At 43.6% G+C, this 16,486-nt stretch overlaps 1 protein-coding gene across 2 annotated transcripts in view; it reads left to right on the plus strand.

Annotated features, from left to right (window-relative positions):
• The window catches only part of Dpysl3 (dihydropyrimidinase like 3), a 107,533-nt gene extending 94,081 nt beyond the window's left edge, over positions 1-13,452 (plus strand). For both annotated transcript variants that reach the window (XM_052155488.1, XM_052155489.1), the window contains exons 9-14: positions 1,715-1,871; positions 2,711-2,852; positions 4,862-5,032; positions 6,425-6,604; positions 8,464-8,626; positions 9,934-13,452. In XM_052155488.1, the coding sequence (XP_052011448.1) occupies positions 1,715-1,871; positions 2,711-2,852; positions 4,862-5,032; positions 6,425-6,604; positions 8,464-8,626; positions 9,934-10,022 (902 nt within the window). In that variant the 3' untranslated portion in view covers positions 10,023-13,452. The remainder of the gene's footprint in view (positions 1-1,714; positions 1,872-2,710; positions 2,853-4,861; positions 5,033-6,424; positions 6,605-8,463; positions 8,627-9,933) is intronic.
• The last annotated feature ends 3,034 nt before the right edge of the window (positions 13,453-16,486 follow it).

The raw sequence follows: 16,486 nt of genomic DNA on the forward strand, positions 1-16,486 counted from the left end.
GCGAAGCACTGACATGAATATTATAAATACAGAATTCTCAAACAATGCTAAGTCATGTGATATGGGCATTGTTATCACCCTGTTTTGAATGAAGAATTTAGTGCAATCAGCTGGATGGACCAGTATCCTTATTCCAATACAATTGAGAATGCTACTTTCTCCAAATTCTATTCTAAATATAGTCCTAAGGAACAGATGGTCCTCTCAAGGATGTGTTTCTTATCATTGCTGAGTGTTTTCCTTGAATCTCACTTCTTAATTTCTTTCTGCACCTATATTTTTTCAATCCTTTTCGATACTACACCATAAGACATGGATGTATATGTTAATCACTGCTATTCTTGTATTGTTTTCTGTAGTAGAAGCCACTAACCAATCATGGATATCTTTTAGTGAAACCAGATACACAAATAGAATTCCCCCCTACCTACTATTCCAGGGAATTGTTAACAGTTGAAATTGATACAAAGCAAAACCTCTTTATAATGCTGGCTACAAAACCTCATAGAACATGATTGTGCAAACTCTGGAGGCAGAACGTAGAAAAAGATGAAAGTCAAAAAATGTGTAAGGATTGTGGACATATGGTTGTCCCAAGATGCTGAAGTAAAGAAATGAGGGGCCAACCAAATCTAAGGAAAAGCATTTCCTTCTGAATCTCTATCTCCTTTTAAAAAAGTTTAACATAGGCCTCATACAGCATCCAAAGGCCAGTTCCATCTTAATGCATTTCAGATTGCTGGGTCTCCAGTTCCAAGTCACTGTTTGTCAAAGTGAAAAATGCATAGTCAAGGAAAACCGTGATTAAAATATAAACAGCAGCAATGAATCCTTCAGAATGGGTTTTATCCTATAGGGTCAAATCTTGTCTTTGGACCAGGAGGAGCTGGCATCCCCAGCAGTGTGATACACACTTGTGACTTTGGGCTTCCACAGTGGAACAGGGTAGATGGGAAAGGAATTAGTACTGGAAAGAAGGCTCGATTGGTTAAGTGTCTACCAAGCAAGCATGAGCAAGCTGGGCATGGAGGCCTGCTCTGATAGTCATAGCTCAAGGGTGGTGGAGACAATAGAAGCCCTGGACCCTAGTAACCAGCTCACCTTGTCTAATCCGTGAGCTGACAGTTCAGTGAGATGCTGCCCCAAAACGTGAAACAGAGGTCATAGAAGGCATCCACTATTGGCCTCTGACCTCTACACCCATGTATACACATGCATAAATACATTCAGAAATAATTTGTACACACACACACACACACACACACACACACAATTAGTGTTTATTGAGTATCTATCATGGGCCAGACCTTTCATGCATGCTAAGTCCTTTTGGAAGTCTGGGAGTGTAAACAGTGCCATCAGTTCTAGGACTTAAGGCTTTGACCTTTTAATGACTCCTGTAATCTGCATAATCAGTAGAGTTCTATTTTCTTGGTGTCAAACATAAAATTGCCTCAAAGTGTGAGGTTTACAGCCAGAGCTAACAATTAGTGGGTTGTTATTATTATTATTGTGAACATTTATTCATTCAATAATTCAAAACATTGTTCACATTTAATAGAGAAACAGACCTAAAATAAAAGTGGGAATAGAAACATAAGCCCCAGGGTTGCTTTACTCCAGAGACACAGTCCAGCAAAGTTATAGTTCTGATTAGATATGCTGGACCAGAGCACTACATATCTCTTACAAACCTGATATCTACTCCTTCCAGGAAATGTGGTCTTTGGAGAGCCCATCACTGCCAGCCTGGGAATAGATGGAACTCATTACTGGAGTAAGAACTGGGCCAAAGCAGCTGCATTTGTGACATCGCCACCTCTGAGCCCTGACCCAACCACACCTGACTACATCAATTCCTTGCTGGCCAGGTTGGTGTACGAATGCCATGTGTTCTGTGGGATCATCTTGGGGCCACCTGTGATGGGGGCTGTAGTAGTTAGTGGTCTAAGTGTTAGATGAGTCTACAGCATCAAACTGTCCAACAGTCATGAGTATAGAAAACTGGTTCTTCTACATCATAATGTGAAATCACATTATTCATAGTGTGAATAATGGTCCTAGCAATTGATGTCTAACTGTTCCAGGCTTGAGCTCTCCTTGCCCTCATGAGTGAAGCATCGTTTTATAGATAAGAAACTGATGGCCAACTTAAAGCTATTTGTCAGGACTCAAAGCATTTGTCATGATGACACTTAGTCTGCAATTATAGGGAGATTCAAAGATCAGGTCATCGGTCAATTGAGTCCTTACATGATTAGAACTTAGTTTCTATTTGTGAGTGTGTATGTTTATAGGAGTGTGCATAAATAAGAGTCCGTGCTTGCCTGCTGCACTTCTTTATGTGCACCTTGTGTGTAGGTGCCAGCAGAGGCTAGAAGAAGTGATAAGATAGCATGGAACTGGACTTAGAACCAGTTGTGAGCCACCTGAGAAGGTTGCTGAGAACCAAATCTGGATCCTCTGCAGCAACAGCAATTGATCATAACCCCTGAGTCAGCTCTCCAGCCTTCAGCTGATTCCTTGTAATTTGCCACGCTTCCGTGGCATCCATTTTACAGATGGGTAACAGCCAAAAGAGGAGAGGAAACTTACCCAAGCTCACGCAGCTTAGTAGGGGATAGAGAGATTACAAGCAAAGACATGGATTTGATCTCCCTGTATTTTCCAGCCATCTGTCCTAAACATGTGAAACTTTACCCTTTTCCAGTGGGGATCTGCAGCTCTCTGGAAGTGCCCACTGTACATTTAGCACTGCCCAGAAAGCCATTGGGAAGGACAACTTCACAGCCATCCCTGAAGGCACCAATGGAGTGGAGGAGCGTATGTCTGTCATCTGGGACAAGGCCGTGGTAAGGAACTGAGGGAGGGTGGCCCAGGTAGTACTCTTTTAACCAAATCAAAGCCTCAGGCACAAATCAAACTAAAACTTGGACCTCAGGGATGCCCTGAAGAGTATGTTCTGGGTGAATGTGAGGTCTACAACCTAATGAGATGTCCATGGATGTTGCAGGATGTTTGATCCCACTGTGTACACTAAGATTGTGTTATTTACTGGAACAACCTGTTTCTCCTTGTATGACTCAGCCCTAGTATACAGCTTAAATCCAAGAGCATTCTATTTATTGTAAACAGGGTTAAATAAAGACAAGCATTGGTCAAGAGGAGGAGCAAGCAACTAGAAAGGGAGTGAACATAGTAAAAACAAAAAGAGAGAGAGTAAGTGAAAGTCGGGAGGATGAATACATAGACATAGGAAGTAGAAAGGAGAGACTTTTGCTTTAAAGGATTATTGAGAAGACATGGAGGAGAACTTAGTTTTGGGACATCAGCTGTGGATGAAGGTCAGCAAAGGTCATCTGGGTGTTTTCTCTGCCTCCCTGAGCTAACAAGCTTTCCCCCAGCATTTAGCTCCTGCATCTTTATTAGCAAAATCAAATGTTTGAAATTTTGTTAAAAAATAGCACACAGAGCCAGATGGCTCATGTGACTTGGGAATTCACCTCCTACGCTTCTAAGGTTTGGAAACTCTAAGACAGCTTCTATACCCAGCGTTCTGTCATCTGATCTCATGATCTGTGCTTAAAAGAACAGTGAGCCCATTCTTTGTGTTACAAGTGCTTCATAATTTCTTTTGAAAATTTTGGATGGGACACTTTGAAATGGCAAGCGATTCATCTGTCCCTAAAGCCAAAAAGTCATAGCAGGAGCCTCCCACACTGAAGGCTGGTGAACACCCCAGCCTATAAAAGAGAGTGATTCTCAGTGTCTCTTGGCCCAGTAGCAACTTATTATTTTCCCTGATTGAGTCATAAACATTGATGAAAGAAATAGCCATATCAATAAAGACACTCCTGAAAATTTTAGTAAAATCATAATAAATTCGTTGTTCAGTCACCTCTCTATGTGCAGTGCCATTACAGTGTCTCTGAACCAACTAATGCCTCCTTCATCTACATGGGCCATCCAGTAAGACCCTTGTTTTTAGAAATTTAAAGGCTGGGTTTGAAAGTTAATTGTTTCCATACTCAGGCTGTTTGTTTTAAGAAAAGAGAAATTACAACCTTTTTGTCTCTTCTCTCATGTGGTTGGCTTTTGTCTATTTCTGTGAGCATTCTAACTTTATGAATACTTCATCTTACAAATCCTATCATAATTTATTATAAATGAATATAAAACATGTAAGCTGGATATGTTACTCATGTTAATATGGAGCTTGTAACTAGTCCCCTAAGATTAAGTCACTGGTGATAATCATAATAGACTTACTATATAAGAAAATTCTTTTATGGTCATAGGGCAATAAGACCACAACACACTTCTCAAAACATATCCTTATCATTTAGCAATAATAACTTTAGTCTTTTAATTGCTAACACAATGCATTCTCAATAAAGGAACCTCAAGACAAATAAATACATTAAAAATAACTTAAAATTATTTTAAGGGATGTCCACTGTCACTATCTAAGCAAGGCTTTTTGCATATGTATCCTTTGAGCATACAAATATACATATATACCTTAAGGAGGAGCTCACACATTGGTTTTTACTCTAAACTCTCTTTGATCCTTTTTTGGAATTAGTAGAAGTAAGTGCTTACATCAACATCATGAAGAGAGCTAGAAAAAGTGCATTCTTTAGGGAGAGTAACTATGGTCTTAAGCCACACATTTCCACATTGCCCCTGTGAAGTTCATACTGCCCAGCTGACCTTCCTAGATAGATGGGATCTGTACTCCCTACCTTTACTCCTGGTCCTTGGGGCTCATTTTGTTCTGGGCTCAGAAGCCTTGCATCCAATAGATAGAGCTTCCATAGACCTGGAGACAGGCACAGTTATGCAATCTTTGTTTCACTAGTCCACAGGGAAGATGGATGAAAACCAGTTTGTGGCCGTGACAAGCACCAATGCTGCCAAGATATTCAACCTGTACCCTCGCAAGGGGAGAATCGCTGTGGGCTCTGACAGCGACCTGGTCATCTGGGATCCAGATGCCCTAAAGATTGTCTCTGCCAAAAACCACCAGTCGGTGAGTCCCAGGCTAGGGGGATGGAAAATCTGTGTGTAGAGCTGCCTCAGGAATAAGCCTCTAGGATGGGCCAATCTCAGACACTCAGATGGTCAACAGTAAAAATCTTGCCCTGAAGAGCTTTTGGTTTTGTCTTTGACTCATTTAACTTTTCAAAGCAAGGTCTCATGCTCAGGCAGGTCTCAAATTTGAATTGCAAATAACCCTATTTTTACCTCCCAGGTTCTGGTGTGACAGTAAGCTCTCCCATGTCCAGTTTAGCCTAACAATTTTTTTTTTGTCTTTTGTTTTGTTTTTTCGATACAGGGTTTCTCTGTGTAGCCATGGCTGTCCTGGAACTCTCTCTGTAGATCAGGCTGGCCTTGAACTCAGAAATCCAGAAATCCAACTGCCTCCAAAGTGCTGGGATTAAAGTCTTGTGCCATTCCCCCACCCCCTGGCCATTAACCTAACTTTTATTGGCATAAAAAACCTTAAACTATTTATTTCTTTGCCCTGCTTTCCTGAGTGAGGGAGTAGGCATAGGAGCTCTGCCACCTTCCTAGTCATTCAGGGATGGAGGCACAGAGGCAATGCCTCTCTGAATGTGTCAGGATTACAGAGGCTGAAACAGACTTAGTTCTGAACAAAAACTAAATGTTCTCACTATGCACTCCAATTCTCCTAAAAGATTGAAACTTAAGCTCAGTACTGTAAAAAGGTTCTAATTACTTGGTCATAAAAATATCTGAAGTGGTTGTGTGCTAAGAAACTTCTTTCCAATTCACTGAATCTCATGACCAGTGGATACTGTTTGGGTGGGCACTGTTATCTTCTCTTTTGTAGTTTTGCCTAATTTTTAGAAGTGCAGCTAAAGTAAAGGATTGATGTAGCTGGCAGTGGGTATTCAAATCCTAGCACCAGCCACTATCCCCAACCATGCAGTGTTGTCTTCCTGAGGAACAAGAGAGGAAGGAAGGCAGGAATCCTATTCTGGGCAATAATGGCCTTTGCTTCTAAATCACAAGGTTTCATGGAATTATGCACCTGCAGGGGCCTGAGAGTCATGTGTCACTGAACTCACCACTAAGCCACTAAGTGCAGGTATCATGTGCAACCTCCCTGGGGGTCTTGTAGCTGAGTTTGTGATATGACCAGTAATAGAAATAGAATTACAATTAGAGATCTTAATAGAAGCAAGGTGTTTTGCTTTGCTTGAGGCATCCTTTTCCAGGATATGCAAGTCTCCTGTTTTTAATCAAGGGCAGGCAGGTGTGTCCTAAGCTTTGCTTGGCTTTACTAAGTGACTGTTTCTAGTAACACTAAAGGAGGTTCCAAAACACAGAAGATAACCCCATTCCTCTTTGTTCTCTTCCTATACCCATTCCCTTCGTTCCCATTCTCTGAATCTAGGTTGCGGAATATAACATCTTTGAAGGGATGGAGCTGCGTGGTGTACCCCTGGTGGTTATCTGCCAGGGCAAAATCATGCTGGAAGACGGCAACCTGCATGTGACCCAGGGGGCTGGCCGCTTCATCCCCTGCAGCCCGTTCTCTGACTATGTCTATAAGCGTATTAAAGCAAGGAGGAGGGTGAGTACCGGCCGCCAGGTGTGGGGGTGAGAAGGGGTGTGGAGTCTCATGCAGCTCCTGGGACTCTGAGGACTAGGCTTCCTCAGACCCTCCCAGGCACAGCCATAGCAACAGGTTGTTGCGGAAGCAATGGTGGGCAGAATTCAAAGTATGAAAATAGGACTTCTAAACATGTTTGGCCAAAGAAAACTTTCATTTCCCCCAATACTTTTTACACATTATTATAATACTTTAGTCTAAAATTGTAAGGATTTGACATAATGATAGTATTTTTTATAGAAAATTTGTTCCCTAAAGGCTTAAAACAAGAACAACTTGACACCCAACCATCTCTCTTCTAGCCTGCCCAGAGTTGCTCCATTGGGAAAATGCTTACAGCTTTTAATTACTGTAGTTCATATGAAATCTCTCTCTCTCTCTCTCTCTCTCTCTCTCTCTCTCTCTCTCTCACACACACACACACACACACACACACACACACACACACACACACACACAGACAAGGGCACACAACTGGAGTAGTTTGGGTGATTTAAAGATGGGGTCTCGGTCCTCGTTTCTCAGAGTCCTTCTCCCCTCTCCAGCTTCCAGTATTCTTTGAACTCTCTTCAAATGAGTTATCCCAGACCCTGAAAATGGGATAGCAGTGGAAGATTTGAGCTCTCTACTTTAGTTTTCGCCTTACTGGAAAAGAGAATAAAAGTCAAACTTCCCCAGTATAGACATTTTCTTACTGTAATTTATATTCTGGGACTGAAGAAATAGCATTGCTATAGTGTTGCTGGATGAGCAGTACTGATTACTGCCCCATCACTCATACTATGTGGACAGGGTCACTGTGCCTGGTCAATGCACAGAAGGCAGGGGTAGGGCTCCACATGCTTCATCCTTCCCTGACTGGTTCATAGGGATACACATGCTCCCTGCCTCAGTATGGCCCATGATGTGACAGGGATTGAATTGGATTGCTGCTGCCTGGGTGGTCTAATCATGCTCGTCTCATAGGCCATAAATGCCGCTGTGGGACATGGCATATTTCACAAGGCTATAAACCCCAGCCCTTGGCATAATCTCTGCACAAAACACAAAGGTGATTGATATTGCTGACTGACTACACAGTCCCCAGGCAAGTTAATAGCCGAAGGTCAATGGGTGGGACCACAGACACTCAGCTTTGGGCTTTGAAGCCCCAACTTGAGAAAAGCCCTGAAAAGCCCTGAGCGGGCCTCCCTTGGGATCTTATTCTGCCACTGTATGTGACCGCATCTTAAGACTCCTGTCCTTCCTACTAGCTCCACTCCAACTGTCCTAATAGCTCTTCCATTCCATCATGTTCCTACTTCTAGCAAGCTATACTTGCTGATCCTTTTGCTGCCTCTGCTGACATCCACAGCAATGCTTAGCATTCTCTCAGCCATTTCCCTCTCTGGAGGCCAAGATGGTCATTTGATCCTTTAGACCAGTTGTTCTTAACCTGTGGATCTCAACTGCTTTGAGGGGGGAACAGGAGGATGGGATGGGGGATGGTAAATGACACTTTCACAGAGGTTGCCTAAGACCATTAGAAAACACAGATATTTACATTATGATCTGTAACAGTAGCAAAATTACAGTTATGAGGTAGCAACAGGAACTGTACTAAAGTGTCACAGCATTAGGAAGCTTGAGCACCACTGCTCTAGATGGAATCTAAAGAGGCCTTACGGGGTGACCTCTATCCTCAGTTTCTTGTGTTTTCGCCTCAATTCCTCTCCACACACAACTTTTCACTGACAAGATTAAACCTCACAAGAGCACAGTCTATACTGTTGGATCATTTGCATGGAAGAATGAATGGTGACCTGTCTCTCTGTCTACAGATGGCAGACCTGCACGCAGTCCCAAGAGGCATGTATGATGGACCAGTGTTTGACTTAACCACCACCCCCAAGGGGGGCACCCCAGCTGGCTCCACTCGGGGCTCTCCCACTCGGCCAACCCCACCAGTGAGGAACCTACATCAGTCAGGATTTAGCCTGTCAGGTGAGTGCAATGAGCGGGTGAAGGAAGGGACGAGGGAGAGAGGGGGAAAGACCAGAAACCCTAGGCTACAACATTATCCTGCAAACTCAAGGGAAATGCACTTCCTAAGCCAGTGCTTGTGTCCCCTTCAAGGAAGTAAGGAGAACTGAGGGCATACATACATGTTCCTAATCAGCAAGTGGCCCTAGTAAGAAAGTCAAAGAAAGCGCCTTCAAGTTAGAGGTCAGGTTCAAATGATAGCAAATTCTACTTAGAGATCAAACCTAACTGGGGTTGGGCCAATAGAGCTATGAATTGTTACCTGTCTCCTCCGTTAGCATGTGAGAAGTGCGGTGTGTATGTATTAAAATCTCAGTGCCTAAAGCTCAGAGAGTTTTCATGTTCTTGGAGGCCAGTTTCCCCTTCACAGTAAACAGGATGCCAGAGATAGCATCTGTTGATTGAACATTTACCATGTGTTTGCCATGTTATGGAATTAATCTGTTTCCAAAGAATTCTTCAGTATGGAGAATGATTGTGTAATTGTTCCACACTTGTCTTAAAATGGGGCAAGATAAATGCAGGTGTACTTCCCTACCATGGAAAACATTCATGTGAGAGAAGCAAGGAAACGAGACAGAAAAGACATTAGAGGTGAGACTGCATCACATAGAGAAAGAAGGGGAGGAGTAGAAGGAGCAGAGATCATGGGAAAGGCTGTGAGAGATCTAGGGAGCATCAGAGGAAGAGAGGCTCAAGGTTTTGAGGTAACTTTGCCAAGAAATTGAGATGATTCCTGTTCCCTAACAATTGGCAGTGTGTTTAGTTTACCTTTGTCTGTGGTTGTCTGGCCACATTAGTCCTAATGCAGTTAGAGCTTCTTTGTCAATGGAACCAAGTACACATTAGCTCTTCTACCTGAAAACACATGGGACCACACCCCTCTAGCTTCCTGGCCTTGGGCAGGTGACCTGGAAAGAATCTCTGTCATGAACCAATGAAATATTTTTCTCCCAAACCACAGTAGTTGGACTTTATAACATAGAACAGTCCATATAAACAGCCCTCTCGGTGTTCTTACTGATAGTATTGATGAGACTGACTCAAGGGGGGAATTTGGCTTTTCTGAACAAGAAAGTATATTTTCAGGACTGGGATGGGGATAAGGGGAGCGTCATGAATATGCAAAGTTCAAGATTTGCTGTTAAGTTTCTTGTGCACCAGGAAAGTACTGACTACTTATCTTAAAATGACTTAAAATTACTCATTTTCTCTTTCCTCCATACATCTGTCTCCCCATGTTTCTGGGAAATTGTCTCCATCTGCAGGCACCCAAGTGGATGAGGGTGTCCGCTCAGCCAGCAAACGCATTGTGGCACCCCCTGGAGGCCGTTCTAACATCACATCCCTGAGTTAAGCAAGCCCTCCCAAAGAGGGAGGCAGAAGCAAGAAGAAATTAAATTTGAAGCCAAAATGGTACACCGATATTTAAGAAGGAACATGAATCCAAACAGTTGAGATCTAAAGAATCACTAAGCCTCAAGCCTTATGTTTCCCAATGTTATGCTCGCTTGCCTAGCTTTATGAATTGCTTTGATTTCTGTTCATGCATACTCTCGATTTCTTCCACACGCCCTGCCCCCACCCCACTTACATGCATGCGATCAGACAGGCCACTAAGGTAGATTCTTCATATTATAGTGTTGACAGCGTTTGTAGTGCTGCATCTTACGACAAGGGGACAGACATAGCTGGGATGTCGAGAAAATGAATGGGGCTCCAAGGGTCTTTGGGTGATTGGGTGGTGGGAGCCCAGGGCAAGATGGAGGGTACCATGGGGCTGGGGTGGGACGTGTACTAGGGAGGTGGGTGGGTGGGGTGAGCAGAAGGGTGTTGTGTGTTGTATTATGATGTGTGTTAATTTCCATGGGAGATGGCCACATGTGTCAGCAGGTGTTCCATCACAGCCCTCTGGGATCTGCAGAGAAGGCAGGTGGTCTTTGGGTTCTGGACTTTGTCATGTCCTTTCCTAGTAGATCTTGTTTCTTTAATCATGTATTGAATGATAGACTCCAGCCATTTCTTCTACCTGTTGAATAATGCTGGTGTTTGCTCGGGCCTCTTTTTCCTGTTGTTTTCTTGTCTTCTATTCCGGGCTGTGAAGACTACACACAGAGCACAAATGGACAGGTCTCCTCCTCTTCAGCTTCTCTGGGGCTCCTCAAGGGCATCCATGAAGAATGCAGCCACAGCTCTATCTAGGGGATGACAGAAAAAATTAGACACCTTTCCTCTCAGCCCTGGGGAAGTACTTTCTCTCTCTCTCTCTCTCTCTCTCTCTCTCTCTCTCTCTCTCTCTCTCTCTCTCTCTCTCTCTCATGTCTGCAAGGTAAGAGGAGGTATGTGCTCCTACCTGCTGAATTAGAACCGTGGCAGAAACAGAAATAGAGTCAACGCTTCCTTTGCTCATGGTGAATGGCTAATCTCTTCATCCCTGATGTAAGCACATTGGTGATGCTATTTCTTTTTGAATAACTGACTTTCTCCTTTTTTCTAAACTTTACTCCCAAAAATATTCTCTGCTTCTGTGGTAGTACAGCAGAGATTGAGGGAAGCCAGCCTTGTGTAGCAGGAGTATGCTGTATACTGTATGATCACGTTTTCAATTCTAAGCCAAGTGTTTCCTCCTCTGTTAGTAGAACCTGGGAGTGCTATTTAATTGGTACTACATTTCCAGGGTGATATGTATGAAACAACATGATGCAACTTTCTAGGCAGGTGGCACACAAGAGTAGTGGGCAGTATCCCCCTTTGTGTGTCAGAGGTGGAAGCTCATGTTCCTATCAGACCATTTCCAGAATCAATCATGACCCAAATTCTGTGAGCAAGGCAGGGTTCTGTAGGAGACAGATACTCTCCTGCAGAAAGCATGGCAGCCACCTTGCTCAGACTTCTGTACTCCGGGGACCCACTTGGTGAGAACTGTCACAGTGCACATTAAGTACTCTGAAGAACAGAGCAGGCCTCAGACACCTTCTAAGTACTTAGGAGAAACCACCATCTCTGCCTGCAGTTTTTGTTTTTTGTTTTTGTTTAGCTGGCTTTTTTTGAGGTGGGGAATTTTTATTTCATTTTGTGGTGCTGGACAACTGAGTCCAGGGCCTCTCGAATGCTAGGCAAAACTCTGCCACTGTGCCCTTGCCCCCAGCCCTGATTGTAGGCTGTAAGAAAACTGAGAACTAGAGAAATATGAACAGTTTAGATACATAAGGACTTGGAAGTAGCAGAGGAAGGGAATTTCCTTAAGGAAGCTCCCTTCTGTTCTAATCACGGAAAAGACTCTGTCACCTCATAATAGGAATCTTGCTACTTTAAAGGTCTCATGGTGCTTTCATTCTAAAGGAGACTTTAGCAGAAAAAGGGGGGAATGAAGTTTTGAGCAACAATTCAAATTTGGGGATATATCCAGGAAAACAAAAGGACTTTTAGATGCAAAGGGGGTTTATCAGTTCTGCAGAATGTATACTAAATACCTCAATAACCAAGCTTGGCAGCAGCACAGGTAGTAGTACCACGGCTGGCCACCAGATGGGGGAAGAGACATGTGAATGAACTGTAATTCTGGGCCTCCACAACTGTGTTGTTTCCCTTGCCTGAGACCCTCCAGGGTCTCACTGGTCATGAAAAATCAACTCCTCTGGGTCATCTGCACTGCACTTGGCATGTCCAAAGCATGCCGAAAACCTTATGTTCCACTCAAGGGTTCATTTCTTGTGCAAGGAGCAGCTAGCATCTCGAAGTCCTCAAGGTGCCATCTCAGGATGCGCCCCTTCATTCACTATTAGTAGTGCCCAAGGATAGCAAATCTTGAGCATTCCTGGGCAGCTCCACAACTGTTTTCTTAACATGAGAAATTTTCTAAGCAATGGTGTTACTTGAATTACAAGTTTAAATGTAAATTGGTTCTGCTTCACAGACAGACAGCCCCAATCATTGGGTTTTAGGAAGGAAAATGACAGTGAGCTGGGGTTTGCTCCAGGGTCGCTCTCCACGATCCCTGGCATGCAATCCAAGGGTGGCATAGCATGCTATCTCAAGGAACTTTGTCTTCTGGACTTTCCACCATGCCCCCTCTAAGAATACCCTGCATTCTCAAAAGGCCAAGTTACTTCTGAGCCCGCAGTGGCGATCTATCTATCAACATTCTTTCTGAAAGGGCCACAGATTCAAGAGGTTGATATGGTCTCTCCAGAGCAATTAAAGCAGCTTCCCCAGTGGAGAAATCTGTGACTTCTAAGTTTTTTGGGTTTTGTTTTTTTTTAAACTAATAGGATTATAGTCATCCTCCAAAATGGCCTTTCTCCATTTTCAAAGTCCAGTAGTTCTTTGGCTTTTCTTTGTTGTGATATACAGAGGTCTATCTCCCAAGGACTGAGTCCTAACCCTGGACTCCATTCTGCTCCTTCTACTAAGTCCCTTCCAAGAGGCAAGTGATTCCCACATCGCTTCTTGCCCCAAGCCTCCCAGATCTTCTCCCCTAGACAGCCCAGCTTGAGTTGTGATGCAATCACATGCTGGCCCAGGTAGCCAGCATTCCTTGTAATTCCCCTTTGAGACATGGTGTGTGGGTGTTCAGTTCTGTGTCTGGTGGCTTCAGACAGACAGTGAGTCTCCCTGTGACCTGTGCTAACTGTGAGGCAGCTCGGAGATTGAAGAGCTGTTTGGTTTGAACCGTGAAGAAAACTGTGTATTGAGTTAGCTGAGATTAAAGAAACAAATAAAAGAGCTCATCAAGTGACTGTTAATGTAAACCTGGTTATTAAAATAATTATAAAATTACCACCATCGCTCTCCAGTTGTTTGTGTGTGGAAAACCATTTCACCTGATATATTGAAATGCTGGGAGACTAGGAAATGGGTCAGTGGGTAAGAGAGCTCATAGTGTAAGAAAGGGGACCTGAGTACCAATCTCAGTACCCACCTAAAAACCTAGGTATGCCTAACATGTGTACCCATAACCCTGGTGCTGGGGATGGGGTAGAGACAGGAGGACAGCTGGCTTTGCTAGCTTCAAGTTCAGGGACAGACTTTAGTTCAGTGGTGAGAAGTGTTACAGAGGAACATGTGATGTCCGTGCCTGGTCCCCAGGATCATGCATCATGCACATGGATGCACTGCCACATGTAGATGTATGTTTCACACACAGACACACACACACACACACACACAGACACCATACAAGACAAAAGAAGAGACCTTTATTGTCCATCACTTAGATTGAACTGTGGGCCACTGATCTGACAATGGAAGTTGAAACCTTGGAGATCACTTAAGATATTCTAATAAATAATCACATTTACTATTAGTGTAAAAAACATTTATTAGGGATAAGTCTAGCTGATTCTGAAACAGAACTTTAAAAACGTTTTTTTTTGTTGTGATTTATTTGTGTGTGTGTGTGTGTGTGTGTTTTCTGCCAACCCTTGTTATTATGCCCTTCTGCAAACACCATCTACTTATTGCCAAAAGTCTGGGCATGGGGGAAAAGACCCATGTAAATCTACACCAGAAGTTTCCTTCAGCAAGCTGATCTCTAAGAGTTCATTGAATGTCTGACAAAAACTGCTCGCATGCCCACTCTTCTGGGAGCTTCACCGTGCATATTAGAAAATTGGAAGTTGTAACTGGTGCAATGGGTTTTTATATGGCGTCCAGCCTTGGGGATGAAACCTGTGGTAGAGCATCTGTTTACCTGGCAGGCAGAAGGCCCCAGGTTCAGTCCCCAGCACTGCAAAAACAGAAACATAAAAATACCCACAAACAAGGAGATAAAAGCTCAAGTAAGGATTTTGAGATCGTTTTGGCTATGAACCTCTATCGTGTCTCTCCCTGTGCTGGGAAACACCCCTGAATCTGGTTCTCATTTGCATAGGGCAGTCAATAGCAAGGTATAGATGGGTACATGGGCAGGTCTGGAAGTGGGGTTTTAGGATGCCTAAAGAGCTCAGATAAAATAGGGCAAACTTGAGCTTGCTGAATGGAAATAATGAACCCAGGCAGTTTCCATCGCAGTCCAGCATTGCCAACTAAGTGCTTCTGCCCCAATAAAGCTCATTCCTTGTCAAGGCTAAACCGGTCATTGGCATCTCTCTAGATTTTCATTTTATCTGCCTAGGAAACACAGGCCCAGAGAGATTCCCTCAATATTCTCAGCCAAAGAGATTAAGTTTTGCCACCCTCAGGATTGGTAAAATATATCTCCCTTCTCATGACCCAGGAACAGCTAGTTAATCCTGCTAATGAATTTCACTGTGAATAGAACATATGGGAAAGCAGAAACAGCCATTTGAAGGATTGATGCATTGGCTAACTTTCATACCAATGAAGCCTCAAGTAAGTGATGGTCACACATGGACAGGTCAGGAGTGAGGACACTGAACAAGGTTAAGAGTAACAAAAGCAGTCTGGTCCCAAAGAACTTTTGAGAAGTCGCTCATCTCACACCAACCCATCATGGAAGAAGCTTACATCTGAGGTGAAGATAGAGGAGAAAGGGACCAGTGCAGCCTGAAAAATGAGAGCATACACCTAAGGCTGGTGCTCTCCAGAACCTAGGGTGCTGAACCCCAACCTTTGGCTAATGGCAACAGCATACAGGAAACTCAGTGTGGCCGGGTCTACAGGGAAGTTGGTGAGCAGGGATTCCGAGCCCACTAACTTCAGGACAGGCCCAGGAGCTTGTAGTTTGCTGACTGTGGAGCTGTTGTGAGCCTACGAGTTAGTTGAAAGTTCCCAAGGCCACTGTTGTCCTTCTAGCTCAGATCATGGGCCTTAGAACATCCACCTATGGCTATGGAAAAGAAGCAGGACCCAGCGGGCATGGAGGACAACACAAAGGGGTCATATATGGATTGTTTATAAACCTGAAGTCACAGTGAAAGGCAGAAGCCAGGATGCACGCTGTAATCCTTAAGTGAGATGCAGATGCAGAGCTCCAGCACCATCCATGCTAAAGAAAGAGCAGATGACATGGGATGGGCCGAGACACACACAGTTGCCAAAGAATGTCTGAGGGAATATTGTTAAGGAAGACATTTTAATCCATGCAGACACATTTAAATCACATACACTATGGCTCAACAGAAGCACATATATATACATATTTATACATATAATTTTTTTTTTTGGTCTGGGGACATTTAAATCGGCCACCAGTTGAGAACAGCACATAGAATGAAATGCAGAGACTCAGGGTGTCACATTGAGCAGGCACACTGAAATCACAATGACTAGCAATCACAGGTGGACAGGAGTAGAAGACAAATATCATGTAGACAGAACACAGAAACATGGAGGGCCTGAGCCAAGCACTTGCCACAGCCCAGCATCTCTGTCAACATTGAGCAGCAACATGGCTATCAATAGTCACAACAAGAGCAGCAACAACCTTCCTAGTTACTAATTCAGGAGTCACCAAGAAAACCATAAAGATAGGAAATCCAGCCATTTCTCAACTTACACTAATTAATTGGATCATTGGGATTAATTTAGAAATGCTTTATGCTGCTTGAGATTCATGCATGTCCTAAAGAAGCCCTCAGCCAACACCAGGGTTGCAATAGGATCATTGGCTCTTAGGAGGACATGTCCTTCTAGGGAGTCAGGATCTTACCAGGATTGCCCCATAGGTAGCTAGTTGTTCAACCCCTCCACGATGAGTCACTGGGAATGCCCTGGAGATTTCTGACTGCAGTGCACAGAGTGATGTTACATCTGGGACATTTTAGTGTTCAAACCCTGCTCAGGCCTTTCAGATGCTCTGTAGAGTAAGGGAGGGAGAATGATTCTTGGAAAGATTGCACAGGGAACAGAAGAAAGGAT

Source organism: Apodemus sylvaticus, chromosome 13 (genome assembly GCF_947179515.1).
Source record: "Apodemus sylvaticus chromosome 13, mApoSyl1.1, whole genome shotgun sequence".
In the NCBI taxonomy this organism is placed as follows: domain Eukaryota; kingdom Metazoa; phylum Chordata; class Mammalia; order Rodentia; family Muridae; genus Apodemus; species Apodemus sylvaticus.